The sequence below is a fragment of the Protopterus annectens genome, chromosome 3.part0 (assembly GCF_019279795.1).
Source record: "Protopterus annectens isolate FY-2018-M chromosome 3.part0, PAN1.0, whole genome shotgun sequence".
NCBI lineage: Eukaryota > Metazoa > Chordata > Ceratodontiformes > Protopteridae > Protopterus > Protopterus annectens.
In genome coordinates this window covers 1,441,008,193-1,441,028,001 of record NC_056731.1, presented here as the reverse complement: position 1 = coordinate 1,441,028,001, position 19,809 = coordinate 1,441,008,193, and the positions used below count along the sequence as shown (strand labels likewise).

Genomic DNA, 19,809 nt, shown 5'->3' with positions numbered 1-19,809 from the left:
CCACTGAAACTTCCTCATGTGGAGGCTGGCCAGAGACAGCATTAGAATAGTGGAAGTCATGAACCCCAGAGCTCTCAGAAACTCCCTGGCTTTAATGGAGGCTAGGAAAAGAAGAGTTTGAAAGAAAGAAATGAGAGTTAATTCCTTTGGAGGAGGCAGGGATGCCAGCATTAGCACCATTTGAATCCTGCAACCCAGAAAGCCTTGATCCTGGAAGGAGTCAGGGAAGACTTTTTGAAGTTTATTGTGAACCCTAGGCTCTGAAGAAGAGAAATGGTAAAATTAATATTTTGCGAAATGACCTCTGGAGAAGATGCTTCAATCAGCAGGTCATCCAAATAAGGAAAGGTTTGGATCCCTTGAAGCCTGCAAAAGGAAATCACAGGAGTGAGGCATTTGGTGAACAACCTTGGGGCAGTAGAAAGGCCAAAGGGTAAAGCACAGAACTGAAAATGCCAGGAAGCAACAGAGGAATGCAAAACTCTCCTGAAAAGAGGATGGATCAGAATATGAAGATAAGCATCCTTGAGGTCCAGAAACACCAGAAAGGCCTGAGGGAGCAGCAGAGGAAAACGGGACTGAAGGGACAACATCCAAAAGGAAAGAACCTTCAGAAAGGTGTTTAGATGAGAGAGGTCTAGAATAAGTGTCCAAGTACCTTATTTTCTGGGCACTAGACACATTCTGAAATAAAACCCTTTCCCCCATTGGGACACAGGCACCTCCTGAATAGTACCCTGAGACAAAAGGTCTTGAAGAACTTCTGGGAAAAAAAGGAAGTTGCTCCCGGGGAGGCAGAGGAATGCCCATAAAAGGAGGGCAGGAAATCCAGACCATGAAGTACCCTTGCCAAATGATTGACAGAACTCAAGAATCCTGGTTTATTCTGAGCCAAACGGGAAGAGAAAGAGAAAGGCGAAGAGAAACCTGAGAAGGCCCAGACTCAGGATGGCATTCCTCAACCACAGTAGGAACCGCTTCCCTAAAGAGAAACTGCGGAACCCCTCTAGACCCCTGAGAAACAGTCAACCATGGCTCCTTCTGAATGCCTGAAATGGGCACCTGCAAAGCCTTGCCGGACGCCAGATCCTCACTAGCTTCCAACCCAGGCGTAGTAGAAGAATCTTACAAAACAACTGGGTGAGCCTCCGGGTGCATAATAACCTCAGGAGAAACTCCCAGCAGAGGCTGTACAGCAGAAGATTCCAGTCTTACCTTATGCACCTTCTTCTTCCCTGACAGCTGTCCCTAGGGGCAGGAAGTTCCATTCATAGTATCTGCAGCAAGAAGCTTAAGACGCTGGTGCTGAAGACACAAGGCAAGGGAAGAAAGCCTATTATGATGAGTTTTGGGGACAAATGCCTGACAAATTGAATAAGATGTTTGGTCATGAGCAACACCTAGGCAAAAAAGACACGTATTTTAGCAATCTTTATGGGGAATCAGTCTCCCACACACTGGCATTTACCCTTCCTGGATGGCATTAACCACAAACAGCAGAAAACAAACAGAAAAAGTAACCAAAAACCCATCTGGGTATTTATCTGCAACTGTGAGGACACCAGCAAACAGGGGTAAGCACATGAAAGCCGACAAATAGAAAAAGAGAAAAAAAAAACGGATGGAGGTAATAGACCGACTGTTAAAACAGCACTTGGACTGGCGTCAAAAAAAAGTTCTGAGGATGGTATGCCAGAAGTCACCTTTATGTCCTACCCTACGCAAGGAGTGTGCAGGTGAAGTTGAGCATACCTTAAAGCAACTGTTGACTTTGGTGAACTGGCCTGATGGTGAGCTTCACGACAGGGAATCCCATTTGTAAGGAATACTGCAGCGGTGAATGTAAGGGCATCAGCTGTTTCTGAATATTCACAGATATACACTTCTGAGCTCTCACTTTATTTGCAATGTGGAGCATGCAGGTACACATTAAGACAAATAAGCAAGCCTGAATAAAACATACCTCTGAACTGTGCAGGTTTTCATACATGTTCAGATTTTTGTCTCATATTTTAGTGTGTTCCTTATAATATTTGTGGTTTCTGATTAATCATTAAGGGTTGAAGTCAGCAATGACAGGCGGCATTTGAATTTCAAATCTCATATGCTTCGGAAAAAATGCATGCTAATGCAAAACCTTTTATTCTGTGTTTGTAATAACAAAATGTTGAGCCTTTGCCCCACCCCCCATTACTTTTGGCTTTGTTCAGATTTCTTGTGCTAAAAACGTTTAAGTTATGACGCAACAGCAGGCTCAAAAAGGAGCAAATAGTCACTTGAACATCTGGCATCTGCTATACAAGCACTTCGTCGTTAACCGCTGTCAACTAACAATTATAAACTGTTTTGGCAACTATCGTGAAACTTTCCATATCAGTATAATTAAGCTTTCTGAAAATGATAAATTTAAGGAGCCATTTGTTTTTCACCAAGTAATTTCTTAAGTGCAGTTTAGTTCAGTTTAAAAGCAGTGCATTTTTTCCAGAGATATTCAAGTTGTGGTCTTTTTCCTTGCTCTCATTACATTTGTAACACTAAGCCCCATAACATTAGCTCCTCCCAAACACAGACACTAGGACTACAGTTTATCATCTGTTGGGGCGGGGGTCCCACAGATGAAGGCGGTTGTCCCGCCCGTAAAGAAGAGTGCACGGACCCTCCTTTGCCAGGGATTGGAGAAGGGGTGGAGTATGCAGATGAAAATACTTTTTGCACCTGATTAACAGCTCTATTCACAAACAGCTGGAGTGAGGCGTTGGAACCCTTAATCAGCCAGAGGCGAACGAGCATCACCACGGTGAAATCCTGCAGTTAGGGCGAGGAGTGAACCTGCAGTGATTTGCTGGGGAGGTGCAGCTGCTGAGGACCGTTATCTGCCCAGTGCAACCAACTTCAGAATAAAAGTGCAAAAGAGGGTGTGTTAAAAATGCCACGATCATTTCTGGTTAAGAAGCATTTTAATGCTACAAAAAAGCCAAATTACAGTGAACTGGACACTCACACAGGTAATAAAAGCAAAACTGATTATTAAAAAATATGTTTGAACTCTGCTTTTTTGACATTTGTATAAACAAGTTAGAAAACATTCTGCATCATTTACCAAGGGGCAGGAACCTCCGACAGTGGAGCAGGTTCATGCCTATTAAATATCATATTCGATTTTGCCAGTCCCCCTTTATAAGTAGCAGATATAGAGGAATACAAACTATTTATCTGTCATGTAGTAAAGGGTGATCCAGAGCTGATAACGTCAGTAATCTTAGACCATTGTTATTAATATAGTTTGGCAGTAGCATGTTGTCTGATATTGTGTCGAAAACGTTGGGTGGGGTGGGGCGGCAAATAATAACTAGCAGATATGTTTGATTTTAATCAGAATGTAGGTTATGTGTGCTGTACCAAATGTATAAACCATAGTTTAAACCATGTTTTAATTTATTTTTTATTTTTAGTAATAATTTCTCCTTTCCTCTACGGGAGTTATCAGATGCCTATAATTGCACAGCCTGAGATCTTAAGTCCGATAGCGTACAGCCCTCTCACAATATGGACTAACAGTGGACTGCGCCCATCTCCTTTGCCCAACGACCTTTCTCCTCTTTCTGGATATGCTTCATCTATTGGACGGGACAGTCCTCCTTCTCTGTCAGACGCCTCTTCAAAGGACCACAGTGGCTCTGAAAGCCCTCTTAGCGACGAAGAGGAGAGGATCCAGTCTAAACTTTCTGACCCACTCGCTTCTGAAGCAGAGAAGTTCCAGTGTGGCTTGTGCAGCAAGACTTACTCCACTTTTTCCGGACTAGCAAAGCATAAGCAACTGCACTGTGACGCTCAGGTTAGGAAATCGTTTAGCTGCAAACACTGTGAAAAAGAGTACGTGAGCCTAGGGGCCCTCAAAATGCACATCAGAACCCACACATTGCCCTGTGTCTGCAAGATTTGTGGCAAAGCTTTCTCAAGACCTTGGTTACTCCAGGGACACATCAGGACCCACACTGGTAAGACTGGAAAAAGTGCGTGTGGACGTGTGCGCGTGTGTGTGTGCGTGTCTTGTGCATTGTGGACCTAATTCTTTTGAATAACAAAGAAAGAGAGTTATACATTTTAAATAATGCAGTTGCAGTCGTGGTTATCATATGCCCCTCTTCTCTCAAGCTATTTCTTTATTTAAACACTTCTGTCTTGAGGGGAAATGAGGACAGAGATGAAATATTGCAAGTGTTGCCATACTGTAGTAAGAACGCACTTGAAACGCGTGCCACTGTAGCTGAAACACCTTAGCACGGCTTGACATAAAGTAAATAAAATTCTGTAATGACGAGCCTTAGATTTGGATTGACAGTAAAGTTGATACAGCTCCATTACACAGCATGACAGTGTGGCATGGTTTGCAAAGAGAAGTGCCCCATTGCATACATCATCAAAAGTGACAACTCAACCTTTCTTCATAAAAAAATGCGTGACGCCCTGTGTGTGTGTGTGTGTGTGTGTGTGTGAGAGAGAGAGAGACACACACATTTGGTCATGATGTGACACTTGATAATAGAAATATAAAGCACATTAAAATCACATTCACACGCTATAGATAGAGCAGCAGTTTATTTTTTTTAAGGGTTCTGATTTAAAATATGATCGGGCATGATGACTCGCATGTGTACTTGATTAAGAGGAACCTTACCTCTCAAGTGCACCTCATTACGAGGAACGTACCTCATTTGGGGTCTTAAAAAGTACATGTTCCTCGAAGTTCCTCAAAGTTCCACATTGAAAGATTCTGTCAGACATTCAGTGTTAGGAATTTTTTTAAGTAAAATCCATGGTAAATAGAAATTAATCATACTAATTCATTAAAAGATCTTTATAAGTAAAATCAGCCTATTTTAACCATCCCATGACCTTCCTAGTTGAAGTTGTTGGTAAGCCATTAGTATGTGTTCCACATTTTGTCCATTTGTTCCACATTATGAGGGCTAGTGTTCCTCATTTTGGAGATGGAAGGTTGAGAGCTATGAGAGGAACATTCCTCATTTTGAGTCTTAAAAAGACAATATTCCTCGCTGACCCACATTAGAAGAGTATGTCACACATTGTCATTTTTTTTACTTGGTATCTATTTTAAATAGTCCCGGCAAGCCAGTACGTAAAAATCTACTGCCAATCATTAGCGGACCGGAGTTCCGCTGTGGCGACCCCTAACCGGGAAAAGCCGAAAGACACAAACAAACAAATCTATCTTAAATAGTACTGATTACCATAAAAAGGACCATATGTGAATATAGAATAACAGTTGTTAACCGTGCTGTGAAAGTTCTAGTTGATGCTGATAAGTAGGCTGTAAGTAAGTGTTCCACATCATACCCACTGGGAATTGTGTAAAATAGCCTCTACAGAGGACTTCGGAGGTCTGCACGCCTATCGGTAACTCCGGGATCGGTTAAAACGGTTAGGCTACAAGAGCGTTGTGTGAGGGGGTATTGTTGTTAATGAATTATTTAAAAACGTGTATGACAGACACACAAACTTTAGGAATTTGAAGCTTAGGGTGTAGACGTACTATAAAGTAGCCTAAATGTGAATGCCAAGAACTGAAACTATAGTGCCAGCAAATCAGTGAGACACTTTTGGCTTCCAGACACTGAAACGTTTGCATCCTTTTTAACAAAAGTAGCAAAGAAACCCAAGATGTTTTTATTTTTACTGGAATTCCAGGATATTACGGGATAATGTAACTGCCCTGGCAGTGTGTAATTAGACAGAACAACCTGCTGTGAGCAGTGTGGACTACAATTCTTGCTACCTGCAGATGGCAGAATTTTACTGTGAAAAAGTCATACCTACCTGCTCAGCTTTGAGCTGGATATGCATGACTGTTGTGTACAGAGAAAGCTTATCCTCAACACAGGAAGCTATCGAGTTTCTGGAAGCAATGTAGCAAGTAAAGACGCCCCCCTTGTTTTTCTTAAGATTGCTTACGGTTTGCCATCCGCTGTGCTTAGAAATCACCTCCCACTTACAAAGAAAACACTCAAAGGTCAGCTGTTTGTTTTGTCTAAACTACCCTTAGCAATCTGAGTCTTTATTTTAATAGCATCATGTGCTGAGGGACATCTGATACTGTCACCAGAGCTATAAAGTGAACTTCAAAGGCAGTAGGCTGGAAATTTCACCCTTCCTATCCTACTTGCTTCTGTGTAGATATGTTCTTCGGGAGGAGGAGTAGAAGTTACTGGATCCAAAGAGTCAGCACTGCAGCCTTGTGTCGGAGAAGTATTGAATGTACAGAGAGACGTTGGAAGATAACACATGTTCATTCATTTGTAATTCTGTCTGCTGTACAGAATTAGATTTTTGAACCACGTATTTACAACACAGTGTACCTCAAATTATGATAAATACATTTCTTAACTGTACCAAATGCTTGTTTACAACTGTACATATCTTTCTATTTCAGTATGTATTTGAAAGAGTTTGGTAGTCTATTTGATCAGCAGCTACCCAATTTGTTGTAACAAATGTTGACATGCTTTCTTTACAGTGTACCTCCATATGTAGAAGTGCTGTCTACATAAATACATTAAATAAGACATACACGTTGTCAAAAATATCCATAAGTAAAAGACTAAAATAACAACTAAATGGTTATTCTTTCATCTATGAAAAATAGTAAACATTTCCCGCATGTAAGACCCTTTCATTCTTGACAAATGATGGTCTGAAATGTGCAGCACCCTACAACAGTTTGTAGCCTAATTAATATATACTGTTTGCAGCTTAGAGAAGGATAGCTGCTACAGGAGTATTAACAAGGAATTCTTGAAGAGGTGTGTTGTGACAGTCATGCTTTCAAGAGCTGACCTTAAACGTGCATACATCAATAAGAAAATTCTCCTGGTAAAATAGTAAAAATGAAATATTTTCTGTCACTTTTTACAGAGAAATTTTGTGTAGTGTGTGTGGGCGCGTCCTTACATTATTCAGTTTCTGTATCTTGACACCGTTTCAGTTTTATTAGCATTACATGGGGACATGTAGCATGTGTATGTTTAGTTGCATGATGACAGTATAATGTCAGCAGATCTCTAGATATATTGTTTTAGCTACTGCTGCTTGTCCCTAGTAACTATTAGATCAAGCTGTGAACAGATGAACACAACAGGTCAAAACTTCAGTCAGATGAAAAACTTAAAGTAAGTGTATTTTAATGTGCAGTATCTTTGCACCATGTCACACTCCCTTACTTGCATATACTAACTCCATGGTTGTACAGTCATAGAGCAAAAAAAATACCAAAAAGTGTGAAGCACCATCAGTACTGTAAAAGAAATAGTGAAACAGTGCAGGCAAACTTTTGTTATTAAAAAAAACATCCAGTTATGATTCATGAGTTGCAAACTCATCATCTTCAGCCTCAACCACATGCAGGGAAGCCCATTTTGTTTTTATTAATGCTACTTTATTTTATTTTTTTTTCTACTTTACTCAGCATTTCTGTTTGCCTTCTTACTAACGTCTTTAATTTTTCTATGAAGCAGACTTATGTGTTTTGTGCTAAAGCCATTAGTTCTGATAAATGCTGCTTCTACATAGTCACTATGGCAATGTTCTTTGCTGCTTTCCCTACCTGGTTCGGCAGCATTACAGCATTCTTTTTGTGAGTAAATGCCAATAACAGGTTTCTGATACTGTTAGTTTTGAGATGCAATTGCATCTCATCATGCAGTATAGAAAGAATAATGTTCAAGCACTTAATCATAGGAACACTTAACACAATGTTATTATATACATTATTTATAATGTGTTGCCCAACCTTTTAAACAGAGAATATAAAAAAAAAAAAAAGTAATACTGTTTGGCATACAATGTTTGCAGTGGTAGACAAAAGTATATGGACTGTTTGCTATCATGCACTATTACAAGTGTTGTTTGTGAAAGTGGCTTTAGTGAGATGTCTTTTGAAAGTGGTTTACTGAATACTGCTCTGTCTTATCCCACAGGAGCCAGTGGTGCACTGCAGTGTTTTTCACTTTGCTCTACTGTTTTGCAGGCATGGAGTTTATAGGTATAGATAATGGGATATGGGGGTACATAGTAATTGTATGGAGTTTATAGGTATAGATAATGGGATATGGGGGGTACATAGTAATTGTTTTTGGTCTTTTTAGTATTTTTGAGTGATTATTCATAGGTTCATAGGTAGGTACTAGGCTATCTACTGAAGGCATTTATAAGCCTAGCCAGAATGTGTTGGCTTTCGCTGCCCACTTAAATTAGTTCCCTGTGCCTACCAGGAATGTGTTGGCTTTCGCCGCCCCCTTAGATTAGTTCTCTGTCCAGCAGAGCCATTGAAGTGATCCCTGGGGTGAACTTTCTGTTTCCCATCCACTCGTCAAGGTTTCTCTTGAAGAGGGTTAGCGAGGAGCTCTGCCTAATGTAGATTGGAATCTTGTTCCAGAGCATAATAATAAAAACTGATAATATTAAAAACTGTCATAATGTCTAAACAAACTATCATAATATTAAAAACTGATGAACATAACTCTGTCTAGGCTGATTCAACTAAGCTTAGAACAATCCATTTGCGTAATATGTAGTTGTGTTTTAACATGTTATATGTTTTTTTTTTCACACCTGGTAAGTGAATGTAGTCCATATATTTTTTGCTGTTTTCTTCCCTATGTTGTTTAAAGAACCAGTGTGACATGTTCAGTCCTAGAAAGTACACATATACACCCTTGGGATCCCACCTGTGTCCCTGCTATACAGGGGAAATGTGCTGACTTTGAGGGAACATGGGTGGAATTCTTGGCTAGGCTTATAAGGTCTCAGGACCAATAGCCTAGTATCATCCTATGAACCTAAGTGATGCTAAAGGTTCAGTTTTATTCGTAAGGATTACATGCATAGACATAAAACAGAGTTCACCAAAAATTGTTAGTTTTAGTCATAAGGATCATGTGCAGACTCAAAACCATTCAGCAACATTTCTATTTGCATATAAAATTAAGCTATGAGGCTAAGTCATTTTTTTTTCTAAAAAGAAAAGTTAAAGCCTTGAAAAGTTTATTGCTAATACTGAAGAAACATATACAGTCATCTAGTCATTCATTTTCCAACTATCTGCTTGATCAGTTTCAAGATTCAGGGGAGCAACAGTGGGTGCAGGGAAGAGAAGCTAGTCTTGGATGGGTTGCCAGCGCATTGCAGTATATTCAACCACACGCTAACACGCAGCTTACATACCTGCACACAATGTGAAGGATTGACAGTTCACCTGTATCATGTCTTTGGGATGTGGACATAAATTGTAGCCCTCAGCAAAATCCACGTGGGCACATTTAGGTGGCACATTTGCTATGAAGGCAACATTCCATCTGAGAACAAAATTATAAAATTAAGCATATGAAGAAGCAGTGCTAACCACTACACCACTTTACTGCCCTATCGTAGATTCATTTGTTAAGAAATTATTGCTATTGTTAGTCACTGGACTTATTTGCCATATGTAATTCACTTTGCTGTACCATTACATTTCCTGCCTGTATAGTAACAGTATAACCAGTTCTGTGATGTTTTCAGGATATAATGTGTAGTAGTGCTGAAGCTGCACTAAAACACAATTGGCCAGTTAACACTTCATGTAACAACCAATAAGAAACTGCTGCCATTTTAGCCTTGCCTCAGCAGATCATGGCAGAGCAGGCTATAAATGCGAGAAGTACAACACAAGTTAAACACAGCCATCTAAAGGTGCAAACTGTTCCTTTTAAATGGACAGATATCATTCTGTTTTCACATGCTAGAAAGCAAGAAAAAGTGACTGAAAATGGGTAGGACTGATAGTATGCCAAGCTGTTATGTGATAATATTGGATACCTTACTTATGAAGTTTAAAAATATATTTTTACGTGAAGGCTTGATATTCTTTAATAAGAAGAATGGTTGGGGAATGTGAATTTTAATAAACATAAGAGTTGTCGTATGTGACTTTGCCAAATGTGTTGCAACCTTAATTTTGATGTTCAGAAGTTTGGTTCAGCAGCTAAGTTTGTAATAAAATTATGGTAGCATAATTGTATTCTTAGTTTCACAGTGTGAAGATTGTTTTTTTCATTTATTTATTTATTTATTTATTTTTGTTAACCGGGTAGGTGAGTTGGTCCATAGACCTTTTCAGTCACAACCTGGGAGAGATAGGCAAATACAATTACACAGGCAAAACAAGTTCTAAATAAACATTTGGACAAAAATCATAGAAGAAGGTAACATGGTGAACTTGACATTTTTATGTACTTTAACAGCAGTATATGCCAATTCTTAGGAGCAGTTATGACAGCATCAAAGTAAAAGTAGTAAAATTACTTTGTTATAAAGAAAATACGGGTTCCTATTACATTATCAAACTTCAACAAGTTCGAACCCTATATGGTCGAAACCATATAGTCGAACTTGCTGAAGTTCAAAGAAAAAAAAAATAAAAGATGCGACAGTAAACTAACTGTTGCAAGCAGAGGGGCAAGCCCCCTTGCACCCCCACTCTTTAGTGTGGTCTCTGAGTTGGCATATTTAAAGAGCGGGGGTGTGCAAGGGGGCTTTCCTTCCTGCTTGCAACCGTTAGTTTACTGTTACATCTTTTTTTTCCCCGTGTTCGAAGTTTTGAAACTTCGAACAGGCAAGTTCGATATTGTTGTGTTCGAAGTTTCAAAACTTCGATCACGTAATAGGAACCCCAAAAAGGCCATTAAAGGTCAGTAAGAGCAGTACATGCCAATTCTTAGGAGCAGTTATGACAACATCAAAGTAAAAGTAGTAAAATTACTTTGTTATAACAAAAACACCATTTAAGGTAGGTTTATCCAGTGTCTCTGAAGTATTTGCATTTGTTTTCATTTATCAGTTGAGCATGTAATGATGTCTTGAAAATAATATGTATCTGCCTATTGAATTCAGGGATAGAGTTCCATGAGGCAAGGGCAACTGTGAAGTATGATGTCTCTTGTATGGCCAGTAAGAATGGGGCTCTGACTAGCTGCATCACATCTGAGTCATGCAGAGATCATTCTTAAGCATGGGAGGGCAGTATATGTGATGTACAATTTTGGACTTATCAATATTAAGAAGAAAAGGCCTGGCATTAACTGGTAACTAGTCACGTGTCATTAAGGTAGTGCAATAATGCATACCTTATCCTTGTCTGCATTGCAAACACAGCTTGAAGCTGTACAGTAGACCCATACCTCTTATAACACTCCTCCACATGCCTTTGTATTCAGCTTTTTTGAGGGACTAGAGAGCTGTAGACCCTTCCATTCAACTGTAATAATTTGTGAGTTTTGATTTTTCTGTCTCTTTTTAGTGCTGTTTACATTATTAGGTGTTATATTATTACATTAACTTTCTTAGAATTATATTGTTATATTTTATCTCCTCATATCTAACTCTCAGTAGTTTTCCAAAGTTTCCACTTGTTGAGTGATATGTTAGAATCCCCCAAAAATGTAAAGGACATAAAAAATAGATTTATTAAGGCTGTACATTCTTAATGCTGTAGGGTACAAGTCTCATATTTTTATCATATTAAGCAAGTTTTCTGCAAAGCATACAAATATAATTGTAAAATATATATATTTTTAATTTTGCAAGAAACAATTACATCCCCCATGAATAACTTTTCCTGAAATAACAGATTACATGATTTTTTTCTCAAAAGGTTATGTTTATTTTTTCTGTGTTGCTATTATACTAGCCATATCTTGTAGTAAGCTATCCAACTGTTCAGTCAGTGTATCCTTACAACTGAATTTTATTCCTAAAACCTCAATTTCCTTTAAAACAAATTCCACCTACTTTTTGGTGTCCCCATGCCGTTTGCTTTTCTTCCTACCAGTCTGTAATCCCCCCTTCTAGAGTACACTGCTGACACTTGCTATTACTTCTTTTACTCATATTTCTGACAACTACTACAATGTCATCTACATAACTTAAAATCAAAGGTGAGTAAACCCCATATATTATATTCTAGCTATACCAAACATGTCCTTTATATGGCCGATGTCATTTATTATTAGGCCAAATAAAACATAGCTAATTGTTACCTTTAACATTATTACCTACATAACCATTTACAAGAGGCTTCACCCAAGAACTGTCATGAATAGATTGTAAACAACCAACCAAAATTTTTCAGTAATACTCCCCATTTTGTTATATATAATGTTGACAAATGCCTTTCTAACATCATATGTGTCTAGTTTTCCTATTAATTCACCTTTTTCTTATACAACCAACTACATGTCCTTTCAAAATTAAGTTGTTTTATGCTTTTACCATGTATACCATATACATCTTTCCATTACTGGATTCATAGGTTGGTACTAGGCTATCAGCCCTAGGACCTGTACAAGCCTAGCCATAACAATTCCCTGGATATTTCTTCCCACAATAGTTACTTCTCTGGATCCCTGTCTAGCAGGGTGACTGATGTGATCCCAGGGGTGAATTTCCTTTCTCCCATCCAATCATCAAGGTTCCTTTTGAAGAGGGCCAAAGAGGCACTCTGCTTAACATGCATGGGCAGTCTATTCCAGAGTCTGGGGAGTCTCTTGATCAGGAACCTATCCCTCCAGCATGTTTTGTTTATTGTGATGACAAGATTTAGATCCTTGGAGCATATGGCTCTGAGGGATTGGGATTTCTTTAAGTGTAGCATGTCCAACAGCTCTGGGATTGACATGGCCTTGTATGTTAAGCAGAGATCACCTCGGAGTAGACAATATGCGACAGAGTATAGCTGGAGTTTTTTAAGGCAGTCAGCATAGCGCATCTGCTTTAGGCCTGTGATTCTTTTAGTGAGGTATTTCTGCGGCCTTTCCAGTTGTTGCAGATGTCTTGAGAGGTACATACCAAATGGGGTGTTGTATTCTATAATGGGTGTAATGAGGGATGAGTACAGTGGGACAATGACCTCCTTTTTTCTGGATGAAAAGCCCTTAGTGATGAGGTGTGCCACATAGAAGGATTTCCTGACTGTTGTGGCGATGTGGTTATTGAAAGTGAGACCACTGTTCACCTGTGTCCCTAAGTCTCTTATCACACTTTCGGTGTTTAGTGTACTGCCACCTATGTGATAATTCACGGGTACATGTTTTTTCCCAAAGGGGATAACTATACATTTCTTGGCATTGAGCTTGAGCCCATGGCTCTGGCACCAAGCATCTGTTTCTGTAAGGCTCTTTTGTAGAGTATCCACATCATTTGGGGATTCAATAATGGCTCCCAGTTTGCAGTCATCTGCGAACTTTGCTAACCAGAGTCCCTTAGTGTTGGTCTGTACTTCAGAGAAGTAGATGCCAAACAAGAGAGGTCCCAGGACTGAACCCTGAGGTGCTTCACTTGTCATTTGTCTGGAGCTGGATTTGGAGTCAGCTACTTTTACAGTGTGGGTTCTGTCAATAAGCCAGCTAGCAACCCACTGGGTAACGTAGGGATTAATGCCCAGCTTAGTAAGTTTATCTATGATTCCAGAGTGGGGGATCAAAGGCCTTGGTGAGGTCTAGATAGGCTGTGTGGATTGCCTTACCCTCGTCCATGGCTCTGGAGACTGATTTGAAGAAGTCAGTAAGGTTCAGAAGACAAGATCGGCCCTTCATGAACCCAAACTGGGTGGGGTCCAGTGTTTTAAGGTTGCCAATGTCTTTGTTTATAAGTCCCATGATAATACGTTCCATGGCCTTGCAGATCAGGCTCATTAGACTGATGGGGTGGTAGTTCCCAGGATCCAAGGTGGATCCCAGCGTGTGGAGTGGGATAACTGTAGCTGTGCAACACTCAGTGGGCACAAAGCCTGAGGTGAGGGTATGATTAAACATGACACTTAGTTGAGGTGCCAGTTCATTTTGTAGTTCATGTAGTACACAGCCCAAGATGTCATCTGGTCCCATCGATGCTGTATTCTTAGCTTTGGAGAGTGCGTTTTTTACCTGTGTGGCCATTATTACCGGAATTTGGCAATCTTCCAGTATTGAGATGGGCCATTTAGGGGGTGAGAGGGGAGTGAAGCTGGCACTAAATCAATCTTCCAGGATATTGGCAATATCCGTGGGATCAGTATATTTAATGCCATTCTGTTGTAGCTCAGAGCTGATCTGAGCATTGCCATTTAGATTCTTGACATAGTTATAGAATGCCTTGTGGTTGTCTTTGGAATCTTTGGCAATTTTATTTTCATAACTAGCTTTGGAGGATTTTATGAGGGATCTCAGCTTCTTTCTGAGGCAGTAAGGAAGTTTTTTGCATCCAGTTATTTTCCTCTTTTCTGCAACAGTTTTTCCTTTTGTTGTAGAGTTTGTTTATGGCAGGGGATCACCAGATTGGCTTCCTTTTTTTGGAGGAGAGCATCTTGGTTCTATTTGGGATGGCATGATTCATGCATGAGTGGATGTGCTTGTACAGTGCCTTAGTGTAGGACTCAGCAGTCGAACTTTCAGTTCCCGTCTGCATGGGTGTCATGAAGTTTGTGACTTCTGACTTGAGTAGCATGAGGTTGGCCTTGGAGAAGTTTTTTTATGGAGGTTTTCTTACTGGGATGTGGGGGTGGGATGTGGGTGTTAAGGGTGATTAGCTTATGGTCTGACCTGACCAACGAGGGGGTGACCATAGGTGTGGAGCATCGATTTCCCATGTTGGTAATGACCATGTCTAGGATATTGGAGCCCCTGGTGGGACTATGGATTAGTTGATCCAGGGCATTGGAATTTATGAATACCAAGAACCGTTGGGCAAAGGTGTTGGTGCATGAGTAGTTTTCCCAGTTAATGGCAGGGTAGCTGAAATCACCCAGTATTAGGGTGTTTGGTTGTATATTAATATTTCCCAGTATGTTTAGAAAGGTGTAGTGAGAATCTTGGGGCATGGTGGCGGGTCTGTAGCAAGCTACAGTTTGGATTGCAGTCTTGCCTAGTGTTAGTTGCACCTGGAGAATTTCAGACGCATTGTGTTGGGCAACTAACCTGGTGGTGTGAATATCCTTGGTGAATATGGACACTCATCCACCTTTACTGTTTCGATCCTGGTTTGGTAGCCGAAAAGTGTGGTAAGAGGTATAGCCTGGTATTGCAGGGGTGCTCTGTGGAGCCTTGAACTAGGTCTCAGTTACTGCACAGATATCGATGTTCTCCATTTTTAGGAGTGCCTTGAGAAAGTGCATTTTGAGGTTTAGACTTCTAGCATTAAGTAGCATTACCTTCAGATTTTGCATGCATGTACCTGTTATGGTGGTGGTTTTGTCCTTTGAACTTTGCCTAAAAAAGGCACTATAGTTGTGGCAAGAACCTTAGCCAGTAACCTGAATCCCAGGGTTGCCAGGTGCAGACCATCTCTGGCAAAGCATCGTGGTTTGTCGATCGTGTCATCCTAGGCAGACAGATACTGGATCCCCTTTGAATGACACCAAAAGCTTAGCCAATTGTTGAAGTCACTCGTTTTGTCCTTATATTGTGGTATTATTCTAGGCAAAGGCAGGATGCTACTGAGGGCTAGGGTCATACCTGCTTGGGCCACATCATCCAAGAGCTGTTCCATGTCTCTTTTCATGTAGTCCAGGGAGGTACATTTCAAGTCATTCACTCCAACATGGACAATGACAGAGTCATATTTGTACTTGTTGTGGAATTACTTGAGTGCATGAGTTATGTGGCACTTCATTCCCTACTGTTGTTGCACTAACAGCTTTTGATACTGTGCTTAAATTCTAACATCTAACAAGTACATCATATTTTTTTCTTAACTGTTTGCAGAATTAATATCTGACAGTGTTTCTGATACTGTTCACATTTAAAGCAAGAACTGAAAAAAATATCCCTCACCTTTTTAGTGTCTGTATTTATTATGTTTTTTTTTCCTTCTTTCTATACCTGACTGTATTACCTGTCAAAACTTCCATGTTTTCAACATCTACAGTTTGGTCTTCGCTGTTTTCAGCTCTATTATCCTGTTTAACCTGTATACAGGTGGTTTACACTGAAAACCTTGAAACTGCATCAGTCGACTGGCATGTAATCGATCTGCAGTTTTTAAGCTGACAGAATGTCGAAGTCAAATAAATCAACTACACTACATAAAATGGGTAGTGTAAGTCGAGCATTTGGGTTTCACGTTGTGCAGGGAGATCCCGGTTCAGTGAGGAACTGGGAATTAGCCCATTTCCTCATTGTAGTGCGATCTTGGAGTTGGTATATTTAATGTGCAGTGGGTCTAGGGGCACAGAAGACATAGCCCCCTGCAAAATAGTGAAATTAACGTACCGTTGACTGTACAGATTAACAGTATGTTAATATGCATAGCAGGAGGTGAGTGATGTCACCTCCTGCTAAGTCAAATACATCGAACCATGGTTATCGATGTATTAATTTTCGCTTTGGTTTTGGATAAGTGATGGCTAAGGGCAGGAAGGTTTTCTGAATAATAGAGAAATTTGTGAGCCTGTTTCAGTTGGATCAAACTGTGATATTGATGGATACAACCCAACTGAGTTCCTTAAGTGTGAAACAGTGATGAATTTGAGTAGAAGATTTAGTTAAGAATTTGGTAATTGTATTGAATGGCTGCTCACGTTTTGTCACTTGAGATGAGTATAATTTAATAAGATTACTTGCTACATATGAGAGATCAGGGAGTGGAAATTCTGAGGCAATACATTTTCTGGTAAAGTTTCAAGGTAATGTTTGGCTCTGTATAGCATGTCCAGTTTTTGACATTTTTTTGACAAAATCCTGAGAGTAGATACATTTTGAGTTTATCATCTTACTGTTTCATTTTACTTGTTAATCTGCATAATTTGATGTGGAAGACTACATTGTGATTTTGTCTGAGATGATAGCAAAGTTGATTTTGGTATTAGAAGTAGATGAGGGAGTGAAAAGCATAAGTTTAATTTTCTTGTATTGAGAACAAGATTATGAGTCCTTAAGTATGTATTTAATAGAATTAAAAGCATTCTGTGTGAGGCTTTGAAGATCTGAAAATGATTTTGTTTAGAAGCTGATTATAAAATCATCTGCATATTGAATGATAAGGGCACTTGCAGAATGTAAGAGGAGGTCATTAATGAATATATTAAATAGTAGGTATTCAAGGATGGAACCATGAAAAACTCCATACAGCTGTGAGGCAAAAGGAGTCATGGCTTGTTTCCATTTGACATCTTTGACATCTATTACTGAGCTATGAAGGGAAACTAAGATCAGGATTCAGAAGAGAGTCCTAATATAGAAAACTTATTTAACATTTTTTGATGCGAAACAGTATCAAATACTTTTGATAGAATGCAGAAAATTTTATATACTAGAATGATTTTGTTTCTGTGGTAATTAATTGTGTGTATAAAAGACAAAAGAGCAGAGTCAGTACTGCATGATAGTTTAAAACTGCGCTGGAATGTAGAGTAAATTATTTGTTAGTAGATATTGTGATAGCTGAGAATCAATACATATTTCTAGGATCTTAGACAATGAAGCTAGGATTGATATGGGTCTAAAGAATTGATTTTATTAGAGGAACCACCTTTATGAAATAGAATGATGTAGGGCATAGGATTGTTTCCAGATGTTTGGAATGTAGGATTCAGGAGTGGATCTGTTTATGATGGTGGATATTGGGTATGTAATGGCTTTAGCAGCCAGTGTGAGGTACTTGGCGGTAGATTATCTGGGGCTAGTGTAGTGTGTCATACATAGAAAGATAATGCCTGAATTTTCATTGAAGGAGTAGGTAAAAAGAGGAAGGGGTCAAGATTGCTGTTGATTGCTGGAATATATTGAGTATTTTGTGCAGATTAGTGAGAGAAGTTACAGAGTTAGTGAAGTTAATATGAAAAGTACATGCAGTGGCATAGTCAGATTTCTTGGGGTTTTGACAGAGTTGGGGAGGTTTTCCCGGTTTGAAGAGATTTGATAACTCTGATCAGACTAACTGATAAATAACTTAAGTAACTGGCACATAATTATTTACATGTATTTGCTTCTTGTGACTTTAAGTGTTCTAGAAAGTATAATATGCTCAATCAGTAGATTGCACCTGTGTCTTATGTAAGCCAAGTTTTTATAAATAATAATTTTAGAGATAATTTTTTAAACAAAAATATATATATAAAATACAAGTTTCCTGACAGAATAAAGTGGATCTTGGAAGATTAAATTATAATTGCATTAATTTCCACATTTGCACTGTTGACTTATTTATCTGCTTCTTTATTTAATAGGAGAGAAGCCATTTTCGTGTCCACATTGTAACAGAGCATTTGCAGACCGATCAAACCTGAGAGCTCATCTTCAAACTCATTCTGATGTGAAAAAATATCAATGCAAAAACTGCTCAAAAACTTTCTCCAGAATGTCACTCCTCCACAAACATGAGGAATCTGGCTGTTGTGTGGCACACTGACAAATCTTCAAAATTATAGAGTGCCCTTTGAACTGAAGAGCAAAATGACATTTCCTGTAGGTTCCAGCTTTAATGACTTGAGTCCATGAACATTTCTTCTTTGTTTTACATTGGAAAGGAGCAATCTGAATTATTTCATCATTTTTTTGTTTCCATAATGATTCTTTAACAGTGCTGGACTGAGACAAATGAACTATCATTTCAAATTGGAAGCAATTACCAAAATGGTGTGGCTGATTCTTTAATTTAGACTCTAATGAGTCTGCTTAACCAAAGTCTTACAACTATAGCAAGAGAAAGGTACAGTTCTTCCATTTACTGGTAGAGTGTTATCAGGATTTTTTCTGTTTCAGTTAGGTGTCATGCATTCATTATCAAGTGCTTGGCTTATAAACCGTTTTGTTTCAGTACTGTACTGCTGTGGTGTCTCTAAGGCCTCTACAGAAGCACTCCTGTGTCTGTAATACATTACTTGAACTGCCTTGAGCAGTATGTTCTGAGCAGGATAAAAATAAGTGAATGTATTGGTTTTGCAGCTTCAGACTGTTATTTCCTTATGTGCCTTACAGAATTGTAGCTTCAATAATTTTCTGGTGCTTTCCTAAGGAAATTATAAGTATTTTTGATAAAACATTTGCAAGTAAATAATAAATAAATAAACAAGAAACATGGGAACATGTGCAAGAGAAGGGTTTACCAGATATGTTTAAATCTTGCCTTATGTCTTATAAACATGCACAATGCGATGCACTAGAGTCAGAAGTATTCTACTCTGCCATAGCCCTCCAAGTGCCTTTTCTGGTTGCTGTTGTACAGTAATGTTCATATTTTGTCAATATTTCTATTTTTATATGGTAAATGTGATGTGATAGAGAGAATGTGACACATGTTGTGAATGTAAATGAGATGAAGAAGGCATGAATGTTCTATGTTGTTTTTTTAGCAACTTTTTAAAATAAATTAAAATATACGTATATATCCATCAATATTGTCTGCATTATCATTTATACCTAGCAAGTGCAATAAGTCCACATGGATATTTCTCTGACTCATAACATTTAGAAAAATACTGTTTTCCTTTCTTTGGTAGATGGCAAATGCAGATGGGTTCATTTCCAGAGAAGATGTAACATTAAACCCACGCCCCTTCTGCCTGAGATGGTGTTAGTTTAGATGGCTATTAAAGATCCCATTATACTCCCTCAAAAGGAGAGCGATAACATGTCAAACAGTGTATATAAATCACAATCAAATAGTAAAAAAATAAGTTGGGTCCAAACAATCCAGCAAAGGCTTTCCGCATACAAATACCATTTCATTATTTCAATACAAATTGATATGCTCTTTTTCCTTATTGTATAAAAACATTTTCCA

General features: G+C 38.9%; 1 protein-coding gene across 1 annotated transcript; it reads left to right on the top strand.

Moving 5' to 3' along the window:
• The first annotated feature begins 2,725 nt into the window (after nucleotides 1-2,725).
• Nucleotides 2,726-19,411, top strand: SNAI2 (snail family transcriptional repressor 2). The gene is made up of 3 exons (XM_044065490.1): nucleotides 2,726-3,005; nucleotides 3,453-3,998; nucleotides 18,254-19,411. The coding sequence occupies exons 1-3, from the start codon at nucleotides 2,927-2,929 to the stop codon at nucleotides 18,433-18,435; spliced, it is 807 nt and encodes a 268-aa protein (XP_043921425.1). The 5' UTR covers nucleotides 2,726-2,926; the 3' UTR covers nucleotides 18,436-19,411.
• The last annotated feature ends 398 nt before the right edge of the window (nucleotides 19,412-19,809 follow it).